Source organism: Chionomys nivalis, chromosome 20 (genome assembly GCF_950005125.1).
Source record: "Chionomys nivalis chromosome 20, mChiNiv1.1, whole genome shotgun sequence".
Lineage (NCBI taxonomy): Eukaryota > Metazoa > Chordata > Mammalia > Rodentia > Cricetidae > Chionomys > Chionomys nivalis.
In genome coordinates, this window is record NC_080105.1 from 19,397,125 (window position 1) to 19,417,056 (window position 19,932).

The 19,932-nt window shown below is 40.4% G+C and overlaps 1 protein-coding gene across 10 annotated transcripts in view; it reads right to left on the reverse strand.

The window, feature by feature from the left end:
- Positions 1 to 15,680, reverse strand: part of Nek1 (NIMA related kinase 1) — a 123,132-nt gene extending 107,452 nt beyond the window's left edge. For 9 of the 10 annotated variants that reach the window (XM_057752450.1, XM_057752451.1, XM_057752447.1 and 6 more), the window contains exons 1-4: positions 15,138 to 15,680; positions 8,251 to 8,398; positions 7,394 to 7,490; positions 3,808 to 3,905 (exon numbers count right to left, since the gene is read on the reverse strand). In XM_057752450.1, the coding sequence (XP_057608433.1) occupies positions 3,808 to 3,905; positions 7,394 to 7,490; positions 8,251 to 8,367 (312 nt within the window). In that variant the 5' untranslated portion in view covers positions 8,368 to 8,398; positions 15,138 to 15,680. Of the gene's footprint in view, positions 1 to 3,807; positions 3,906 to 5,198; positions 5,249 to 7,393; positions 7,491 to 8,250; positions 8,399 to 15,137 lie in introns of those variants that run through there. The other variant, XM_057752452.1, reaches the window with a different exon arrangement.
- Positions 15,681 to 19,932: the final 4,252 nt, after the last annotated feature.

A 19,932-nucleotide genomic window follows, 5' to 3' on the forward strand; every position in this document is an offset into this window, starting at 1 on the left:
CAAAGAGAAATAGGTATAATGCATACTAAATATGTTACATACAGCAAAGTATGGAAAAAATGAATGAAAAATATAAATAATTTATACTTTATTATGGATTAGTGCTAGGTGGGTAAGTTTGGTAAGCTTATCTTTTTTCTGTATCTTTTCAATATAATTAAAAGTTACCAAAAAAAAGTATCAAGATGAAAATTTAGAAGGCATCTACCAAACACCTCTAACCCTATTCACCACAGATAAATAGTCTCTGGAATTGTCAGTTAGAAGGAAAACAACTTAATTTCTACCTCACTCTTCGTGCCAAAATAATTACAATTAGACAGTATTATTAAACATAATAATAAAACAAAACATTGGTCAATTTTAATATTTTTTGACTGACACATGATTTTCAAAACAGAACACAAAAATAACGCTCTCCAAAGTCTCACAGTAACTTTGCTATACAAAATTTACAACATCTTTGTAGCAAAATATATGGTCAAGTTTAATAACAACTAGAGAACAATCCTTGAACATAACTGATAGGTTGCTAATTCTCAAATGTGCGGAAGTTCTTTCATATCTCTGGGGAAACGCCGGTGACTATAACAAGAGATGACAGAGACTGGAAAGACCAATGACACAAAGGAACAAAGGACAATAAACACATACAGGAAATACTAACTTTTCAAGTTACAAATATCAACCAGGAGCTGGGCGGTGGTGGCGCATGCCTTTAATTCCAGCACTCGGGAGGCAGAGGCAGGCGGATCTCTGTGAGTTTGAGGACAGCCTGGTCTACAGAGTGAGTTCCAGGACAATCACCAAAGCTACAGAGAAACCCTGTCTTGAAAAACAAAACAAAAAAAATAGTAACCAGGGAAGATCCCATTGTAATGTGAGATGGCTCAGAATGTGGTACAATGCAAACCTACCTCATTTTCATCTCATCTGTGAGGAGGTGGTAATCATTTGATAAAACACAGAAATTGAAATTCACATGCCTTTTAAACTAGTAATTGCAAATTCAAATTTATTACAGATATAGTATCAGAAATGCCAAAAAGGGGTGTATGGTTTAGTACTACTTGTTTATTAAACAATCTACATGTCCATTAAGGGGACTGATAAATTATTATGATAGCCCTGTACTATGCAGCCACTGAGAAGGAAACAACTCTGCGTACAGAACTCAACACTGTGTCACTGAACACAGACGTTGCAGAATAGTATGTATAGCGCACTCCCAGTTTTGAAAAAGCACATGCTTATATCCCATCTGAAATGGATCAGTTATGCACTTGTACTTACAGTGTGTGCCTGTGTGAGCACAAAGACAGAAGGTAGAACAAAGAAAAGGGAATCCGTAAACAGGGTCAACATTACAGAAGTGGACTGCAGAATAATGTGTAACCAGTTTTACTTGTTACACTTGCTTTTAGTATTCTTAAGGATCAAATAGTACATTTAAAGTCACAGAAAATTAATTTTCAAATATTTCTCTACTGAAACACCCCCTCATGTGAGGTGGCAGCAGAAGGCTTACTAGTGTCAGGTCGCCCCCATGATAAAAGCCCTATTTCCAAAGATAATAAAAACAAATACTAAAACTAAAAGCCCTCTCAGTTAATTATTTTTTTAGATATTTACTGAGAGAGAATAGCATAAAATTGGAAATGCCTTTTCACAGAGACATAGGATTCTGAGTAGAAAAAGTGACTTCAAGAGTACACACAGTGGTAGAGACTCACAAATCCCTGTGAAGAAATGCATCTGACTAAGGGAAAGACAACGAGAAGGCTAAGTGGAGACAACTGCTATGGAAACTGGAGTAGAAAGGAAGCGATCCTGGAGTCTCGCCACCTTACTCTACAGAGTTCCTCTGTTACCTTGTTTCCCACACCTGTTCTGCTTCTCAAAAAATATATTTTACCCTGCACAGAAATGTGTAGGAATCAGCTTTGCAGAACGTTACCGAAAGAGCTCACAAATTAACAGTCATCAAATTTATTCTGTAAAGAGTAAGAGAAGCTGGGGCAGGGCTGGCGCACACCTTTGATCCCAGCACTCAAGAGGCAGAGGCAGGAGGATCTCTGAGTACTGCCTGGTCTACAGAGTGAGTTCCGGGACAGCCAGGGCTTCTCAGAGAAACCCTGTCTCAAAAAAAAACCAAAACAAACAATAACAAAAGAGGGGGAATAAGAGAGTATACATCTAAGGCTTAACAGTCATATGGTCTCTATCTTAACTTTCCCACCATAGTAATAAAGCAATCATAAGCTATTTGCAAACAATTATGCTGTAATAAAATTTCATTTTCAAACAAAGATGGGGGGCTATAAAGACTGTTAGAGAGCTGAGCAAGTAACTCAGTAATTCCAGAGAGATAATGTGCTAATCTTAAAGCTACAGAAGCACCAGCCACGCCTGGGGATGATGAAAAGAGATAACACAGTGAATATATGAACTAAGTAATGACCTCAGGGATAGATCAGTAGGGAAAGGTGCCTGTTCACTTCAGTTCATTGTGTGACTCTGAGAAATGATCATTTTGAAATTAAATAGAAGTCAGTTTAAAAGCCAACTAAATGATTGGGGGTAAGTTACTTAGCCTCTGCTAGATTCCTTATCTAATAAACAGGAAAAACTGTCCAGAACCATAAGATTTAAAAGAACAAATACAGCCCTCCATCCTCCTTAGCAAAATCATGCATATAAATTGAGACTAGGTGATAAAGAGAAAGGCAAAAGGATTTTTTTGTTTGTTTGTTTGTTTTTGTTGTTGTTGTTTTGAGACAGGGTTTCTCTGTGGTTTTGGAGCCTGTCCTGGAACTAGCTCTGTAGACCAGGCTGGTCTCAAACTCACGGAGATCCGCCTGCCTCTGCCTCCCGAGTGCTGGGATTAAAGGCGTGCGCCACCACCACCCGGCTAAGGCAAAAGGATTTAAAGATAGAAAAGACCAAAGAAAACCAATTATGAAAAAAATTAAAGGAATTGGGACTTGAGCTGAACTTTAAATAATGAAAGTAGAATAATAAGACAATTAAGGGAGAAGTTACAAAAATAATCACAATAAAATACAACAAAGAGGAAGAGATAGATGTAAAAATACAAGGTTCAACAATACAAAATTTATGCTCAGTAAATATCTGCTAAAATAAATGATAAGGGATAGACAGATTTATAAAAAAAAAAACTAAAAATGAGGCTGCTTAGGTAAGGTGGGACATACTTTAGAAACTCTGGTAGTCAAATTAGCTGCCATGCTGCTGCAAATGCAAGGCTTCCAGAGCTAGAGTTATTTAGAAAGACTACTTTAGGAAGATATCATCTGGCAGCAATAAGATAGACTGGCAGAACACAGAATAACCAGTTATAATAATTAGGTTACAAGCATGCATATATATGCACATATACATGTATGCAACCTAATTATTATCTAAATATTATTAACATTATATGTACGCACACATACATATGCATATGGAATATAGCTATACATACAAGAATATATTATAGATAGGAAACTAAGCAAAGATGGTAGTTAAATTAGAGATGAGACTAAAATATTGGATCTAATACCAGCCTGCCCTAGCAATTACAATTAGCATCTGTACAATCAGCATCTGGGTGTGGTGGCATACATCTATAGTTTCAGTGCTGAAGTGGTAGAGGAGAATGATCAGAAGTACAAGTAGGTCTGGGCTACCTGAGACTCCATCTTCTGTTCTGCACCCCCACCCCACCAATAACTATATACAAAATCACATTTTGAGTTGCTTCTTGGTAGCAGGGTAGGAATCGAGCTCAATGTGCCAACCCACCTGATCTTCTTGAAACAAAGCACCTTTCTGAGCATTTATTCGTTTAAACAGGTCTCCTCCTTCACAGTAATCCATTACTATGTAGAGAGAGCCATTTTCTACAAAACAGAAACATCAAATCCCATTTTTAAAATGTTGCATCAAATTCACAGTTAAATTAAGGTACTTAAAGATTTGCTAAAAAGCAGCATCTAGCCAAGAGTGGACCATCTTCAAAAGGATCAGGGCACAAAGTCTAGGAACACTGTCTATACGGGCTGTACAATGATTTGAGTTTCAGGCAACTCCATAATCAACCATTTTTCTAACAAGAATACACCATCTGAGTAGAGAACTATGTTCATACCTTAATACTTCAAGAACATAAATACAATGCAGAACAATATATGTTTGCTCAATTTCCTTACATGCTAAATATAAAATCATGTTTTCCCACCCATTTTTCAGAACCCTTAGACTTGAAATGATCACTAGCTTTCAGTTTTGAATTATTCACTAGAATTAACTTCTCATTAAACACAAACTCAACAATAATGAACTCTGTGGATTCAACAGCAAATAAGGCACAGCCTCCACCTCCAATCCCAGGGGTTTCTTTTATTCTCTTATATGTCTTTATACAAGGAGAAAGAATCTTCTGTGTCTCTTTCCATCATTAGAAAAATCCAAGAAAACAATCATTCTTTCTATTACCAACTTTTTTTCATGCAAGGAAGAGTGATCAATATGACTTGTAACATGTGATGAGTCATGACTCACTAAGGAGACTATCACAACCAAAGAGTGGTGTTCCTACTTCTCGTATCCTTATGATGTGCACAATGGCCATATTTCTAGAAACACTCATTCCTCTCCATTTCTAGTGGCATTGTAATTAAGGGTTCTTATATGCTCTTCTGATATACCTCCTAGAATAAACCATTAGAACTAGATACTGATCTGGATCAAACTAAATAAGGATCTAGTATGATTATAACTAGATCCTCTCAATATACATGCTAAAAATGACAAAATAAAATGGGGCTGGAGAGATGACTCAGTAGCTAAGAGCACTCAGAGGACCTGAGTTTGTTTCCCAGCACCCATAATGGCTCACAGTCACTGATAATTCCAGTTCCATGGGGTCGGTTGCTGCCTTCTGACCTCCAAGAGCCCCAAACATGTACATGGTGCACCTAGATGCACACAGGCAAACACACACATAAAGTAGAAATAAACCTTAAAAACTGGCAGTATGAAAAAAACCCTCTATCCAATCCACAAGTTGCACATAGAGTGTCATCATCTATACACTTATTAATAGCTAAGACTATTTAGGGAGGAAACACAGCAGTAACAATAGCTAATTCCAAGATAAAATAATGGTATTTAAAAGATAGCTGAAAACAAACCTTCTATACTTTGGAAGCTAAGTGTAGTACCAAGAAGCTGAAGAGGGAAGATTTGCAAGCTTGAGCCTAATCTGAGTTGCATGGCAAGAGCCTGTATCAAAGCTGGAGATAAAACTTGGAAGTGTTTGCATAGAGCACACAAAGCCCCATATCTGATCTCCAGCACTGGAAGATGGGGAAACGGAGAGGTGAGACTATAGGAAGTTACACAGAACACAAAGAAATTTGAGAAATGTCGGGGATTTAGTATATGAATTAGCTATATTTTCTGCTACTCAGATCTCTATTAGAGCAAATTTTCATTTGTTCTCTCTGTCTCTCTCCCCTCCCCATCTCCCACTCATCTACCCCCTGCTTGCATGCCTGCTTGTCAAGGTCTCTCCAGATGTTGCCCAGGCTGCCTTCAAATTCACAATCCTCCTGATTCTACCTCCTTAGTACTAACTAGTATTGCAGGTGTGGCACCACGCCCAGTTTTAAATCAATACCCACTTAAATATGTAATTAACAGAAAAGGATTTCCTATGTTAAAGAAGTAATGATCTCTTTTGTAGTCTAACATCATATCACCACCTGTTTGTCAGATTAATTGCACAAGACTACAGATACACAAAAACCCCTTCATCACTAATAGCCTTACAGACTTTTAAAGGACCCTAAAACCCAAAACTACTACCTTAGAAACCGCTTGATGTTGAAACAAAACAAAACAAAACACAAAAACCAGATAAGCCAGTGACACAGACAGAGAATAACTAAGAGCATGACAAAAACATTAACGGGACATGAAATAGAAAACTCAGTACAAGCGCACTGCGTGGCTATTTCTAGCACCTTTCTTTACCGCTACTAACTTTAGAAGCCAAAAGCCCCAGACATTTTAATTACTGTTTTCTAACAGTCTGGGTGTGAATTTGTGTTCATTATAAAAGACATACGTGTATGGCATGTCTTAGCTATAAAGTCAAGTGCAGTGTTTCCTGGAGTTCTGTGAGCTGCTGTAGCAAGTTGATCAGATCTGAAGGGCGGTCATGGGAAAGTCCATTTGTAGCTTATTTGGCACAAATTCACAGCTCTGCACTGGCTACTGGGTCTGAAATAGGGACAGCCTGTACCAATACTGTCCCCAGTCTCCCCGCAAGTAGACAGTGTCTGATGTGGACTGGATTTGTGGGCTTCTAGCTGCTATTCACTGTAGACCCCCACAGCTTTTGAGTTACAGAAGTCTTCAGAATTGTGGTGCCAGGGCAGAGAGAAAAACCAAGCACTTTGTTTCCCTAACACAGCACGTGTCGTGTAGGCACAGAAAACAGGTTAAGAAAAAACACTGGCTGTCAACCACGCTAATTCCTGGGGAGTTCGAATGAGGGTGAACTTAGAAGAACCGAGAACTTGTAGCCATGCCTGTCTATGCCTTTTGAACATTTATGGTGACAGGTAATGCTTAAAATGAAGTACATCTGAATCATTCAGATGACTCCTAGGTGCAGATGGGCCTGTTCGTCATGTTCTAGGATGGACTGGCAGGGCCCATGAGGACCCACTCCTAGATGAGGATATATGGTAGTTAAAGGCTACTGGGCAAGGACGAGTCATTTTTCCTCAGGGCTGTCATCACTGGTAAACTGCCCAAGAAATAACCCCACTGTGGAAGTCTTTGATACAACTACACTGTGAGAACTCCTTCAGCCAGCACCCCATACCTGTGCACATGCAAGCAAGCCTAGTTAAAGTCTGTGGGTTATTAAAAAGAGAAGACATGAAAGTAGGAAGGGAGTGCTTGGAAGAGGAAAGCAATGGGCTGCAGGTGGAATATGATTAAGTTATATGCAGGTATGAAATCATCAAAAATAAGGTAATGGTTTTAAAAAAATCAAGATTAGAACATTTTCTCAGTGTCAGTAGAAATATTTAAAGGGAAATCTAAGGTTAAAATGTTGTTATTAATTTTGCCCACTCCAAATTTTTGTGCTATACTGCTTTTTCTTAAGTAATTGTTAATAAGTCAATATTAAGCTACAAAGGTATCACTACTATTAGAATCAAACTAATACTAACATGCATATTTATCAAACAACAAAAACAAAAAGTATTTTTACTGAAAATACATCCACAAAATAATTCCTTAAAGGAAAATACCCAAAAGTTATAAGTATCTTAGAGCTTATTTTAAATGCTTGCAAAATATATCTGACCTTCAAATGATTCTTTGTACTGGACAATATTTGGATGCTTCATGTTTGCCAACACTGCAACTTCTCTCCTTGATTCCTGCCGTTCTTTGCCGGACATCTTAAACGGAAGAAAATAGTAAAGCCACTAATAAAGGTAAAAGTCCATTAATAAGAGAGTGGTTAAAAATGCTACTAATACAGCACGATAACAATAACAAACATTAAAAACTATAGCAGTAGCCGGGCGGTGGTGGCGCACGCCTTTAATCCCAGCACTCGGGAGGCAGAGGCAGGCGGATCTCTGAGTTCGAGGTCAGCCTGGTCTACAAGAGCTAGTTCCGGGACAGGCACCAAAGCTACAGAGAAACCCTGCCTCAAAAAAACCAAAAACTATAGCAGTAAGTTACAAAGGAATGAACTGAATCCATAAGTGAAGCCCATTAAGGATGCCCAATCAACAGTAAGTTACAGGACTGTAAGTATATGTTCATACATACAGTACAGGAACACAAAGAAAAAATCTGAAAGGACACACAGACTCCAGTGACGTAGTGGTCCTGATGGGATCATAGCACTCTTCCTCACTAGGTTATGCATTTCTCTGATAAATATTAAATATTTAATATTTGGTCCTATGGTGACCAAATTACTACTTCTTTTTTTTTTTTTTTTATTTATTATGTATACAACGTTCCTTCCATGTATGCTTGCATGCCAGAAGAGGGCATCAGATCTCATTACAGATGGTTGTGAGCCACCATGTGGTTGCTGGGAATTGAACTCAGGACCTCTGGAAGAGCAGGCAGTGCTCTTAACCTCTGAGCCATCTCTCCAGCCCCCAAATTACTACTTCTGCACCAAAGTAAAAATGTACTTACTCTTGAAATGTTAATTTCCTTGATAACATAATGCCTGCCATCCTCTGTGGACTTAACAAGAACAGCTTTTCCAAATGAGCCTTCTCCAATCTTCTGTAGTCTAACATACTTCTCCATGGCTCTTTCTTAAGGCATTATTATAGGGTAGCTACATGCAAAAGAACTAGAGATTAGGCAAGTCTTAACAGAAAGATATTTAATATCTTGACTGAAACTTATACTTTACACTTAGAACAAAACAAGAAATAGTGATGTTTCAGTTTTATTAGAATGCTTTGAAATATCCAACAGTAAACATACTTACAACACAGGCACATAAAGGCAATCTTTTTCCTACATGAACTAGTAGCATTATTTTAATAAGAATAAAGCTTAGCAAGACAATTTTTCAAAGTTGTTTCAACAATTCAACAATTGCAGGTAAGGCCGGGCAGTGGTGGCGCACGCCTTTAATCCCAGCACTCGGGAGGCAGAGGCAGGCGGATCTCTGTGAGTTCGAGACCAGCCTGGTCTACAAGAGCTAGTTCCAGGATAGGCTCCAAAGCCACAGAGAAACCCTGTCTCGAAAAACCAAAAAAAAAAAAAAAAAAAAAAAAAAAAAAAAAACAATTGCAGGTAAAATTTCTGTACTTATATTTTGTTATTTATTGTAAGGATTTTCTTAGAATAAAATCTGAAATCAAAGACTGTGCAGGTGTTACTTAAAGCTTGCAAACATATTACTTAAGCATCTTGCAGAAATATCTGTTACACAGAACATGGTCCAAGAACGAAGGCATGTGAGAATTGAGAATTCCCGAGTGCTTGTGAGAAAACGCCAAGAAAACAGTCTTGTGACCTCGGTTTTTTCAAAACACAGAACTGTTCTTAAAATGTGTTGTCGTGCTTATTTCAGGTATAGTGGACAGACGTGTGTTTATTTCAGCTGCTGTCATTCATCTGCTCTGTGGAAAAAATGTTTTCCCGTGATTGTACTCTTTACTCATGCGACTCAGCCCTCAGAGTATAAACTTCTGCTGCTCTGAATAAAGGTGGCTATCGCATGAGACTTTGGCCCACCTCCTCGTTAGGCCCCACTCTCTCTGGTTCACAGACCCGCTAGAGTGGTAGACATCTACTACTACGGTAACCAATACTGTAAAAAATGCTGATTCTTAAAACGCTCTTACCAACAGTGGCTATTCTTTATAAAAATATCAAAGAAGCAACAAAAGGCAGTAGTTAAAGAGCTGGCCTGCAAGAAGGCTCAGTGAGTTAAAGGCACTTGCTAAGCAAGTTTGGAAACCAGAGTTGAATCCCTGGAAAGAGAAAACTCCGCAAAATTGTTATTTGGCCTCCACACATGCGCATGGCATACATGCCCCCACTCACATCTGTATATATACTTGCAGTTATAACAAACTTCAATGTCTAAAAAGAGCACTGGACCCTTAGAGCTTGTGGTGGTTTCAATGAGAACAGCCCCACAGGCTCATATACTGGCATTTTTAGTTCCCAGGTGAAGAACTCTTTAGAAGGATAGAAGGCATGGCCTTGTTAGAGGAGGTGTATCACTGGGAGTGGGATTTGAGATTTCACATGCCCATACCAGGCCCAGTGCCCCACTTTCCTCTGCAAACCTGCCTGTGGATCAGGATGTAAAGGTATCAGCTACCACTCCAGTACTGTGCCATGCCTTCCCGCCTGCCGCCATGCTCCCCTCATAATGAACTAACCCACGAAACCATAAGCAAACCCCTAGTTAAATTCTTTCCTTTGTAAGAGTTGTCTTGGTCACTGTGTCTCCATACAACACTAACACAGAGCTAAGTCCTGGATCTATTACTTGTCACATGACCTTAGACCAGAGGTACTCAACCTGTGGGTTGCAACCCCTTGGACAGTTGAACTACCCTTCACAGGGGTTGCATATCAGATATCTACATATGAGATATTTACATTATAATTCATTACAGTGGCAAAACTACAGCTGTGAAGTAGTAACAAAATAATTTTATGATTGGAGGTCACCACAACATGAGGAACTGCATTAAAGGGTTGCAGTATCAGAGCAGTTGAGAAGCACTGCCTTACACTATTGCTTTCTGTATCTCGATTTATTCACCTATAAATGTAGATAAGCACAGTATGCACTTAAAGACTCACTGTGAGGGTTAATTAAAGCAATATACTAAGAACAACCTAAGGCATGTGTCACTGTGTTTCTGTTTCTGATGGACAGTGCTACATTTCAATTCTTCTGCTTACTGATAAATCTGAAAAATTCTTCCATATTTATTCAACATTTGTACTTTCTGTAAATTGTTTGTCCAGTTCTACTTGCAGTCTTTTATTAGTATGCAAAACCTTACTATTTAATGAAATATTCATCTATCATAAAAGTAAAAACTTTATTTTTGAGACAGGTTATTAATGTAATCCAGGCTGGTCTCAAACTAACTGTCCTCCTTTTCAGTCCTAAATGCTGGGATACAAGTGTGTACCTCCACGCCCAGCTTAATATGAACTGGCTTGATTAGTATACTTCAAAAATTTTCCAACCGAGATAAAGTTGTTAGTAGTAGCTTGGCTAATCCTAGTTGTCAACTTGACTATACCTGGAATCAACTAAAACCCAAGCAGCTGGGCACGCCTGTGAGGGAGTTTCTTGGTTGGATCACTTGAGGTGGGAAGACCCACTCCAAATCTGGATCACTTGAGATCAGAAGACCCATCCTAAAATCGGGGCTACACCTTTGTGACAGTCCACATAAAAGGATATAAAGGGATCAGCTACCACTCCAGTACTACGCCATGTCTTCCTGCCTGCTGCCACGCCATGGAGGACAGATGCTTTGGCTCTTTGCCTGCTTGCCTTCACTCCTGCGGGCAAGCTCATCTAAACCGCTGCTGAAGCACCCCTTCACTGCCATTAGAAACTTCGTCTTCAGGATTGAAGACTAACCTTGTGGACCAGATTCTTTGCTTTTCCATCTGGTCACCGCCATGGTTGGGCTAGCTAGACCACGGCCTGTAAGCCACTCTAATAAACCCCCTGATATATAAAGACCCATTCTATTAGTTCTGTTTCTCTAGAGAACCATGACTAACACAATAGCTTTAACAATTATAATTTTAAGATAAGTCAGAAAAAAACACACTAGGTAATGAGAGCTTAAGAAAGGAAGCATGTGAAAGTTATAAAAGCAGTAATCAACACAGCCAGGGCAAGATTTCACTATTTTAATCTGAAACTAATACTTTATTCACCCAAGTTGCTCTGTTTCCATTCACAGCAAGCACATTCCAATGTATAATTCCCTTCTAGGAAGAAATGGGCTTTCAGGAAACTTAAATTTTCTGCCACAGTTCACCATCTCATCCACCAATACTAAATTTTTAGATTTCCCTTAAAAAGATTCAATTTTCTTAAGTTACAGAATTCATAATATAGTCCTGAAAACTACAGGTTAAAATCCAGCCTGTAGTAAAATTGATAATTATCTTATAAAATTTTGTGAAAAAGAACCTTCCTCAACATTAATAAACATTATAATCAGATCTCATTTCAATTTCTATAATGCAAATGCTTTTAGCAACTTTAACCGAACTAAGAATTAAAACATTATCATAAAAATCCAGCCATCAACAGCAGTATAGAGAGGAAAAGTCATTCCAAACATGGCCTACATTGAATCAACTGTCACAGTATAATGGGTATCTGGAAATCAGCCAAAACTTAATGCTATTCCCAGAACATGGAAGCTCAATGTATCATATTACTACACTACTTAGAGATGATAAACTCATCTTAGAAGACTCAATTCCATGAAATAAAATTACATTAAATAATAGCCACATAATGAGGTTATTTCATAACCCTCATTGTTTTGTGATGTTTTTCGAAGAGAGGAGAAAACAAAATTTGTCAGTTTGGCTCTTTTTCCAAATTTAATTGCCAATTCCTTTCAAGATACTATACCAAAAAGGCAGAACCTATTAGTGTTCCTATTCTATTATTCTATTGCCATCCACACACTGAGCTTTGTCGTTCTAATTCAGTAAAGCCAAATTTATTGCTCTTGGTAAAAAGAAAATAATACTAATTGCCATCAAACAATGATAAACACATTGTTTATCAATGGTGTGGGAAGTCCTGTCTATGTGTTGCTTTTCTTGGTTAATAAATAAAGCTGTTCCAGAGAGTGGCTTAGCAGACTAGGGCAAGGCAGGAATTCCAAGTAGATAGAGAAGAGAGAGGCAGAGTCAAGGAGAAGCCATGGAGCTACAGCAGGAGACGCTGGAAGAAACCTTACTGGTAGGCCACAACCACATGGTGATACACAGATTAATAGAAATGGGTTAATTTAAGATATAAGAGCAAGCTAGCAATACAAGTAAGCTATTAGCCAAACAGCATTGCAAATAATATAGTTTCTCTGTGATTATTTCGGGTCTGGGAGACCAGGAACAAACGAGCAGCCTCTACCAACAGGTACCTTTCTGAGCAATCAGATTCATGGTTAATGAGTTTCGGAACACATGACAAGTTCTCCTTTTCTGTAGTCAATGTACATCAGAAGGGAAACAAGCTACATATTTCATAGTTGTTAGACTTTACAACTAATTTATTATACTAGAAAATAGTTTCAAATGAAGTGAAAGAAAAGATAACATATACCACCCTCATCAACTGGCTTTCTTACACAACCAGGACCATGTGCCTAATGGTGGCCCCACCCACAGTAGACTGAGCTCTCCCACACCAATCGTTAATCAAGAAAATGCCCACAGACATGTACAATCTGACTCAGGCAAGCCTTCAAGTGAGACTCCCTTTTCCGAGGTATGTCTAGATTTGTATCAAGTTGGCAACAAACACATTTACATAAGAAATAGTCTGTAAGGACACAAAAACTAGTAATATTGCTTTTAAAAAGGGAAGTGAAGAGTTGAGAATTTTTCCATCTTTTGTATTTTCTGAATTTTGAACTATAAGAATTGATTAGCTAGTCAAAATAATAAAGTTAAACTTTTAATAAGTCATGTATACTGATACAAGTAGGATGAACACTGAGCAAATCAATTTTTTCACTTTAATTTTTAAATGTTTTAAAATGTATGTATTTAGAAAGACAGACTGTGTGTGTGTGTGCACGCGCGCGTGTGTACACTAAAAGATAACTTGTGGGAGTCAGTTCTTTTCTTCCACCATGTAGGTAGGTCATGGAGACTGATCTAAGGTCATCAGGCTTGGTGGCAAGTGCTTTTACCTGCTGGTCCATCTTGCTGGCCCTACTTGAATATCTGAACAGGAAAGGGGATACAGCTTGGCAGCTGAAGCACCTGCCTAGCTAGAATGGACCAGACCCTGGGACCAATCCTTAGCATTGAGGGAGAAAAACCTTAAACAATGACCCATTTCCAAACTTTTTTACCTTAACATTTAAAGTTTTGCCACAATATCATGTTGCTTTTTAAGTATGTCAATTATGTTCCAGAAAAAAAACATACCGTAGCTCTAGACAAATTAGGTATCTCCCTTTTTATTCTAAGAACTATTACAAATGAGCAATGTTTGACACAATATTGTGAATCACATGTGAAAACTGTCAGATTACATGAATTTAAAACTGCATCTCCATCAATCAGGAAAACACATACTGACAGGCATTAAGCATGGCTGTTTCAGATATCTGATGGACAGGTTATTCCAAAGGGAAACATTAGGAATAGATGAAAACAGATGCCAAGAAATTTCCTGGTACTGCCTACAGGCAAAGTCTATACACACAGTTCTTCCAAAACAATAGAAACAGCCTGAACTGTAGAAAGGGGTCAATGTATCTTCTCAGAGAGGAAAATCCTTCTCTATTTTTCATGACTGAGAATAAATTAGAAAAGAGAGGATTGCTACTTTTTTTTTTTTTTTTTTTACAGTATGTGTTTTCTCCTTGGTAAATATAGTCAGGCAACATCCATGGAGTTTGAAGTAGAAACTACCAACATACAAAGAAAAACTTAATATGCATGAAAAGCTATCAATCCATGATTTAGAAAAGAAAGACTAGAGAGTAAAATCTACTTGGGATAAAATGCCAATGTATTATTAATATGACCTCAAAAGAACTTCTGTGGTTAAGTTCCACAGCTTTTATCAGATTTCTAACAGACTTTTTATCTGCGTAAAAACCAGTTTCCCCACAAAATAGGTTACTCGGGTTTCCCTAGAAGAGACAGTTTTAACTGCAGACATCTAGATCCTCGAAACTAGAAACAAAGAACTACTTTTTGTGTTTGGCTGCAGCCCTTCATCTCTACTTACTGCATCTTAAGAAAAGGCCATCACTGGCGCTTAGACGGACCAGGGCTTTTAAGCCTTCACAAACATTTCTGATGTGATTTATGTAGGCAATAAAAATATTTCTGCTTCTCAGAGGTCTTACAGGAGAGAAAAAAAATTGATGGGGCAGATAACGTGCCTAGAAAAAATGAAGTCCTGTATCCAATCCCCAGGAAACTCCCCAAAGTTCCACTAAATTATTAAGGTAGTAAAATTTTGAATACTTTACACATGGAAATTGTGTCAAATAATGAAGAGAAGTGATACATTAGTTTTTAGGTTAATTAGATAACTGTTATTCATTTTCTCATTAAAATACACAGATAACATCAAAGGCATCTAATCCATTTAAATGACTGCTAAGATTGCATTGTCATTTTATATCAAAGAGCTGCTTGGAGCCACACACAGGTCCTCCGAGTTTACACTTTAATGAGCTGAAGGTGCTTCACGTGCAAACACTTGGGTGGGCATCCATGCACTTTACAGAGAGTCCATACAAGTCTCCTGGCTCCCAGTGACTTCACCATCCTGCCTAGCACTGCTTCCCCCACGAGCAACTCACCTCAGTGACATAGGACTTGAGTCAGAATAACAGTGGCGACCATAAGCACCGGTCTAGAGGCAGCAGGGTCTTCCCCTAGGGCTTAAGGCAGCGGCACCACGGTGCACTTTGAAAAAGGCATGCTGAAAGAGAAAGCGAGTCTGTCTCCCCAGCAGCCGCTCACAGCCCAGGCTGCGACTCCCACCCCTGGCACGGGTCTCCGGCTGACGCGTTAGGGTTGCCTCCGGCCGGCTAGGCACAGCGCCCGCACCACGGATCCCGGCTCCGCGGACGACACAAACACAGCGGTTTCTGACCCCTTGGAAACCGCGGCGGCACAGGGGGAGTGCCTGGGTACCGCCCCCAACTTCACAGGGCCAGGAGGCAGGGCCGGGCGCGGAGCCGCAGCACGTGCGACTGGGGGGCTAGCTGCCGCCCGCGTCCTCCCGCCTCGCCACAGTGATCATGGATTCCGGGCTGCGGGCAACTGCACCGGCTCAAGGTAGGGACGCCCCACGTAGCCGCCTCAAAACCCTGGGGCTAAGGATGGGGAGAGAGGAACGGCCCGCGTCACTGTCGCTGGCGTGTGACGTCAGCGCGCAGGGGCCTACTTGCAAAGGTGCTGCATGGGAGGAGCCGGAAGACGCGGTGGGGCGGGGCTAGCCGAACGATGCGAACGGGGCGGTACCTGCAGCGCGGGGCGGGACTAGCGGGGATGATAGGGGCGGGGCTTTGGGGAAGGGCGGGTTACAGGACTCCGGAAGCGAAGGGCCCCGGGCCCCACGCAAGTGGAGGAGCTGGAGCGAAGCGTCGGGGTCAGAGGGGCGGGCCTAGAGAAGAGAGGAGGCGAGGCGGAGGGCGTAGCGAGAGGTAGGCGGATCGCTTGGGGCGGGGCGAAGCGAGTTGGGCGGGATCGGGGAGGAGCGAAGGGACTGGGGCGGGGCATCGGAAAGGGGCGGGGCCGTCGGAGAGTGTTATGGCCACAGGGGTGAGGCTACCCGGAGGCTTGTGAAGACTGAAGAGAAACGGTACTAGCCTGAAGGTGCGGATAGGGGGCGGGGCGAGCGAGGAGGGGCGGAGCTTCAGGAATTGCTAAGAACCAGAGGGAGAGTGTGATACAGAAAGGGTGGGAGAGATCAGAGTGGGAAGAAGAATGTAAAACTGGAAAGAATTAGGCTGAGTGAAGGGGGGAAGTTCACTCAGGAATCTCGGACTGAATAAAGCGTATTAATAACTTTCCCACACAAAGTACACAGATACGGTACTTTTATAATTTAAGCCCTCATTGCTTAACTGAGGATGCCATAAGTTCACAAATAATTTTCCTTTAACTACAAAGCCTTTAAAAAGTTATTTTGAGGGACTGGAGAAACGGTTCAGTTGTTAGGACGAGGACGAGTTCAGGTTCCCAGAATCCATGCTGGTTAGCTTATAACCATCTGTAATTTAACTTTAGGGGGATCCTGAAGCCTCTGGCCTCTGCAGGCACTCTTATGCACATATATCTATGTGATTATAAATCAGGTATGCTTAAGTGATCTTGGGCAGTTAATTAAAGGAATCATTTAATCTTTATTTTTTTAAGATATAATGCTATAGGAGCTGGAGAAATGGCTCAGAGGTTAAGAGTATTGCCTGCTCTACCAAAGGTCCTGAGTTCAATTCCCAGCAACCACATGGTGGCTCACAACCATCTGTAATGGGGTCTGGTGCCCTCTTCTAGCCTGCACGCATAGACACAGACAGAATATTGCATATATAATAAATAAATATTAAAAAAAAGATATAATGCTATAATTAGATTTTCTACATCTACTGTGTGTATAACTTTTTTTTTTTTTTTTTTTTTTTTCGGTTTTTCGAGACAGGGTTTCTCTGTAGCTTTGGAGCCTGTCCTGGAACTAGCTCTTGTAGACCAGGCTGGCCTCGAACTCCCAGAGATCCGCCTGCCTCTGCCTCCCGAGTGTTGGGATTAAAGGCGTGCGCCACCACCGCCCGGCCTGTGTGTATAACTTTTATACTGAAGTGGTGAACAATAGACTATTCAAATTGAGTGCAGAATTTGACACAGGTGCGGGGGTGGGGAGGCGGCACACACCTTTAATCCCAGCACTCGGGAGGCAGAGGCAGGTGGACTCTGTGAATTCGAGGCCAGCCTGGTCTACAAGAGCTAGTTCCAGGACAGGCTCTAAAACTACAGCGAAACCCTATCTCACAAAAAAACCAAAAAATAAAAAATAAGAAAGAATTTGAAACAGGTGAGAACACACCTAGCTAGAGTCATCTCGAGTAGCTTTACTCAATAGCCTAGTACCTTCTAGGATAATCTGGAACTGTGGAAAGTCCACACTTGAAGCAGGAAGAAGATGGCGTCTTTGTGTGCTGCCACAGTTGCTGTATGTTGTGCTTGTTTGGGTGTTGTGAGCAGATAGAGTGGAGGGAATGAACAGACTGCGCCAGAGATCTGAGGTCAGATGATTTAGATCAAAGAAACCTGCCTCCTCTTCCTGTTTTCCCCGTCCTTTCCCCACCCCATGCTTTCCTAGGTCCAGGAGTTTGGAATTATTTCTAATGTGGAGACAGACAGACGTGGGGCTTCTTTGCCGGGTGGTGGCACAGCAAATCACACAAGCTCTTCAGTGTCCATGCAGCTACAAAAGACTTACTTTATTGTTGTTGTTGTTTTTCTTCTCATCTTTAGCCCCATCCAGCTCCAGCCAGCAGGAATTTTGTTGTCTATAGTACAACTCTAGTTCAACCCCCATGACATTACCTAACAAAGTGACAGGGAAACACTGCCAACTGCCAATCTGAGCAAACTGATTTTTAATGCTTGCCTGAAGAAAGACTAGTCAGACACGACCGTAATTCTTTAGAACAATGGTTCTCAGCATGTGGATCGTGACCCTGGGTGGTTCAAACAACCCTTTCACAGGGATCGCCTAAAACCATCGGAAAACAGGATATTTACGTTATGATCCACAACAGTGGCAAAATTACTGTTAGGAAGTAGTGATGAAAGTAATTTTATGGTTGGGGGTCATAACATGAACTGTATTAAGGGGTCACAGCATTATGAAGGTTGAGAGTCACTGCTTTAGACTCCCGGCAAGCTGTTGCTGGGAATATAAATTGCTAGTCTTTCTAAAAGCATGGGGCCAATATGTATATGCTTTTCTTCTACAATTTCACTTCTAGAACCATGGAGCTTCCTCCTCCCCCCAAAAAAGAGATAACCTAGAAACAATAGAATTGTCTACAAAAAATTGAGTAGACTACAATGTATTTAAAAACTAAAAGCTATTACAAAAGGTAAGCAGGATCTATGCTTACTGACATAGTACATTGGTGTTTTTTGAGAAAATACAGTTCATTACTTGGTGGTCTCCCTTTCTGGTTTATATACCCAAAATGTTTTATTTTTATAGCACTACTATTTTCTATTCTCAAGTATTTCACTGGATGTTCCTTTTAAACAAAAGTGCTTTTGCTCCTTGCAACAATCTAGTAGTCTTAAGTGTACAGAAATAAAGCTTTTCCTCCGTCCTTGGTGCTCACTTCTGTTCACAAACTAATACGAACGGTTTCTGAACTTCACTTACATTTCTGCTCCTAAAGAACACTCATGTATTCTTGCGCGGTAGTCCTAATCTTTTTTATTGATTTGTATTGAACTCTACATTTTTCTCTGCTCCCCTCCCTGTCTCTCCCCTTCCCCAAGGTCTCCATGCTCCCAATTTACTCAGGAGATCTTGTGGTTTTCTACTTTCTACTTCCCATGTAGATTAGATCTATGTAAGTCCCATGCTCCCAATTTACTAAGGATATCTTGTCTTTTTCTACTTCCCATGTAGATTAGATCTATGTAAGTCTTTCTTAGTGTCCGCATTGTTGTCTAAATTCTCTGGGATTGTGGTTTGTAGGCTGGCTTTCTTTGCTTTATGTTTAAAAACCACTATGAGTACACATTATAATTGTTTTTCTATGTCTGGGCTACCTCACTCAAAATAATGTTTTCTAGCTCCATCTATTTCCCTGCAAAATTCAAGCTGTCATTATTTTTTTCTCCATTGTGTAAATGGACCACATTTTCCTTATCCATTCTTCAATCGAGGGGCATTTAGGTTGTTTCCAGGTTCTGGCTATGACAAACAAAGCTGCTATGAACATAGTTGAGCACATGTCCTTGTGGCACAATTGAGCATCCTTTGGATATATACCCAAAAGTGGTATTACTGGGTCTTGAGGAAGGTTTTTCCTAATTTTCTGAGAAATCACCACACTGACATCCTAAGGGGTTGTACCAGCTTGCATTCCCACCAGCAATGCAGAAATGTTCCAGTCCTAATCTTATAAAGTGGGGGTGATGGCACATACATTGTATGGCATATGATACACACATTATATACAATTTGGATAAGTAATTTGACATTAGATCCTGAACATCTCTCAAGAGAATACCAAATTTCTGTCAATATAAGGATCCCATGATCAACAGGCTAAGGAGGTGGCTAAGCAAATAAAATACGTACTGTGAACATGAGGATTGGAGTTCAGATCTCTAGAACTTGTGTAAAAAGACTGGATAGGCTTGTTGGCTGCCTGTACACCAGACCTTCAGGAGACACAGACAGCAGATTCATGGGGCATGCTGGCTAGCTAAACTAGCACACACACACACACGAACATGTACACCCCTTCCATGTGTGCCCACAGATTCAAGCACACATGCCACCTGTTATGATCTGCTAGCCTGGGTACCCTGTACCTTTAAGAGGCAAGCCCACGCACTCCCCCGCCCCTCCACCTAGACAAG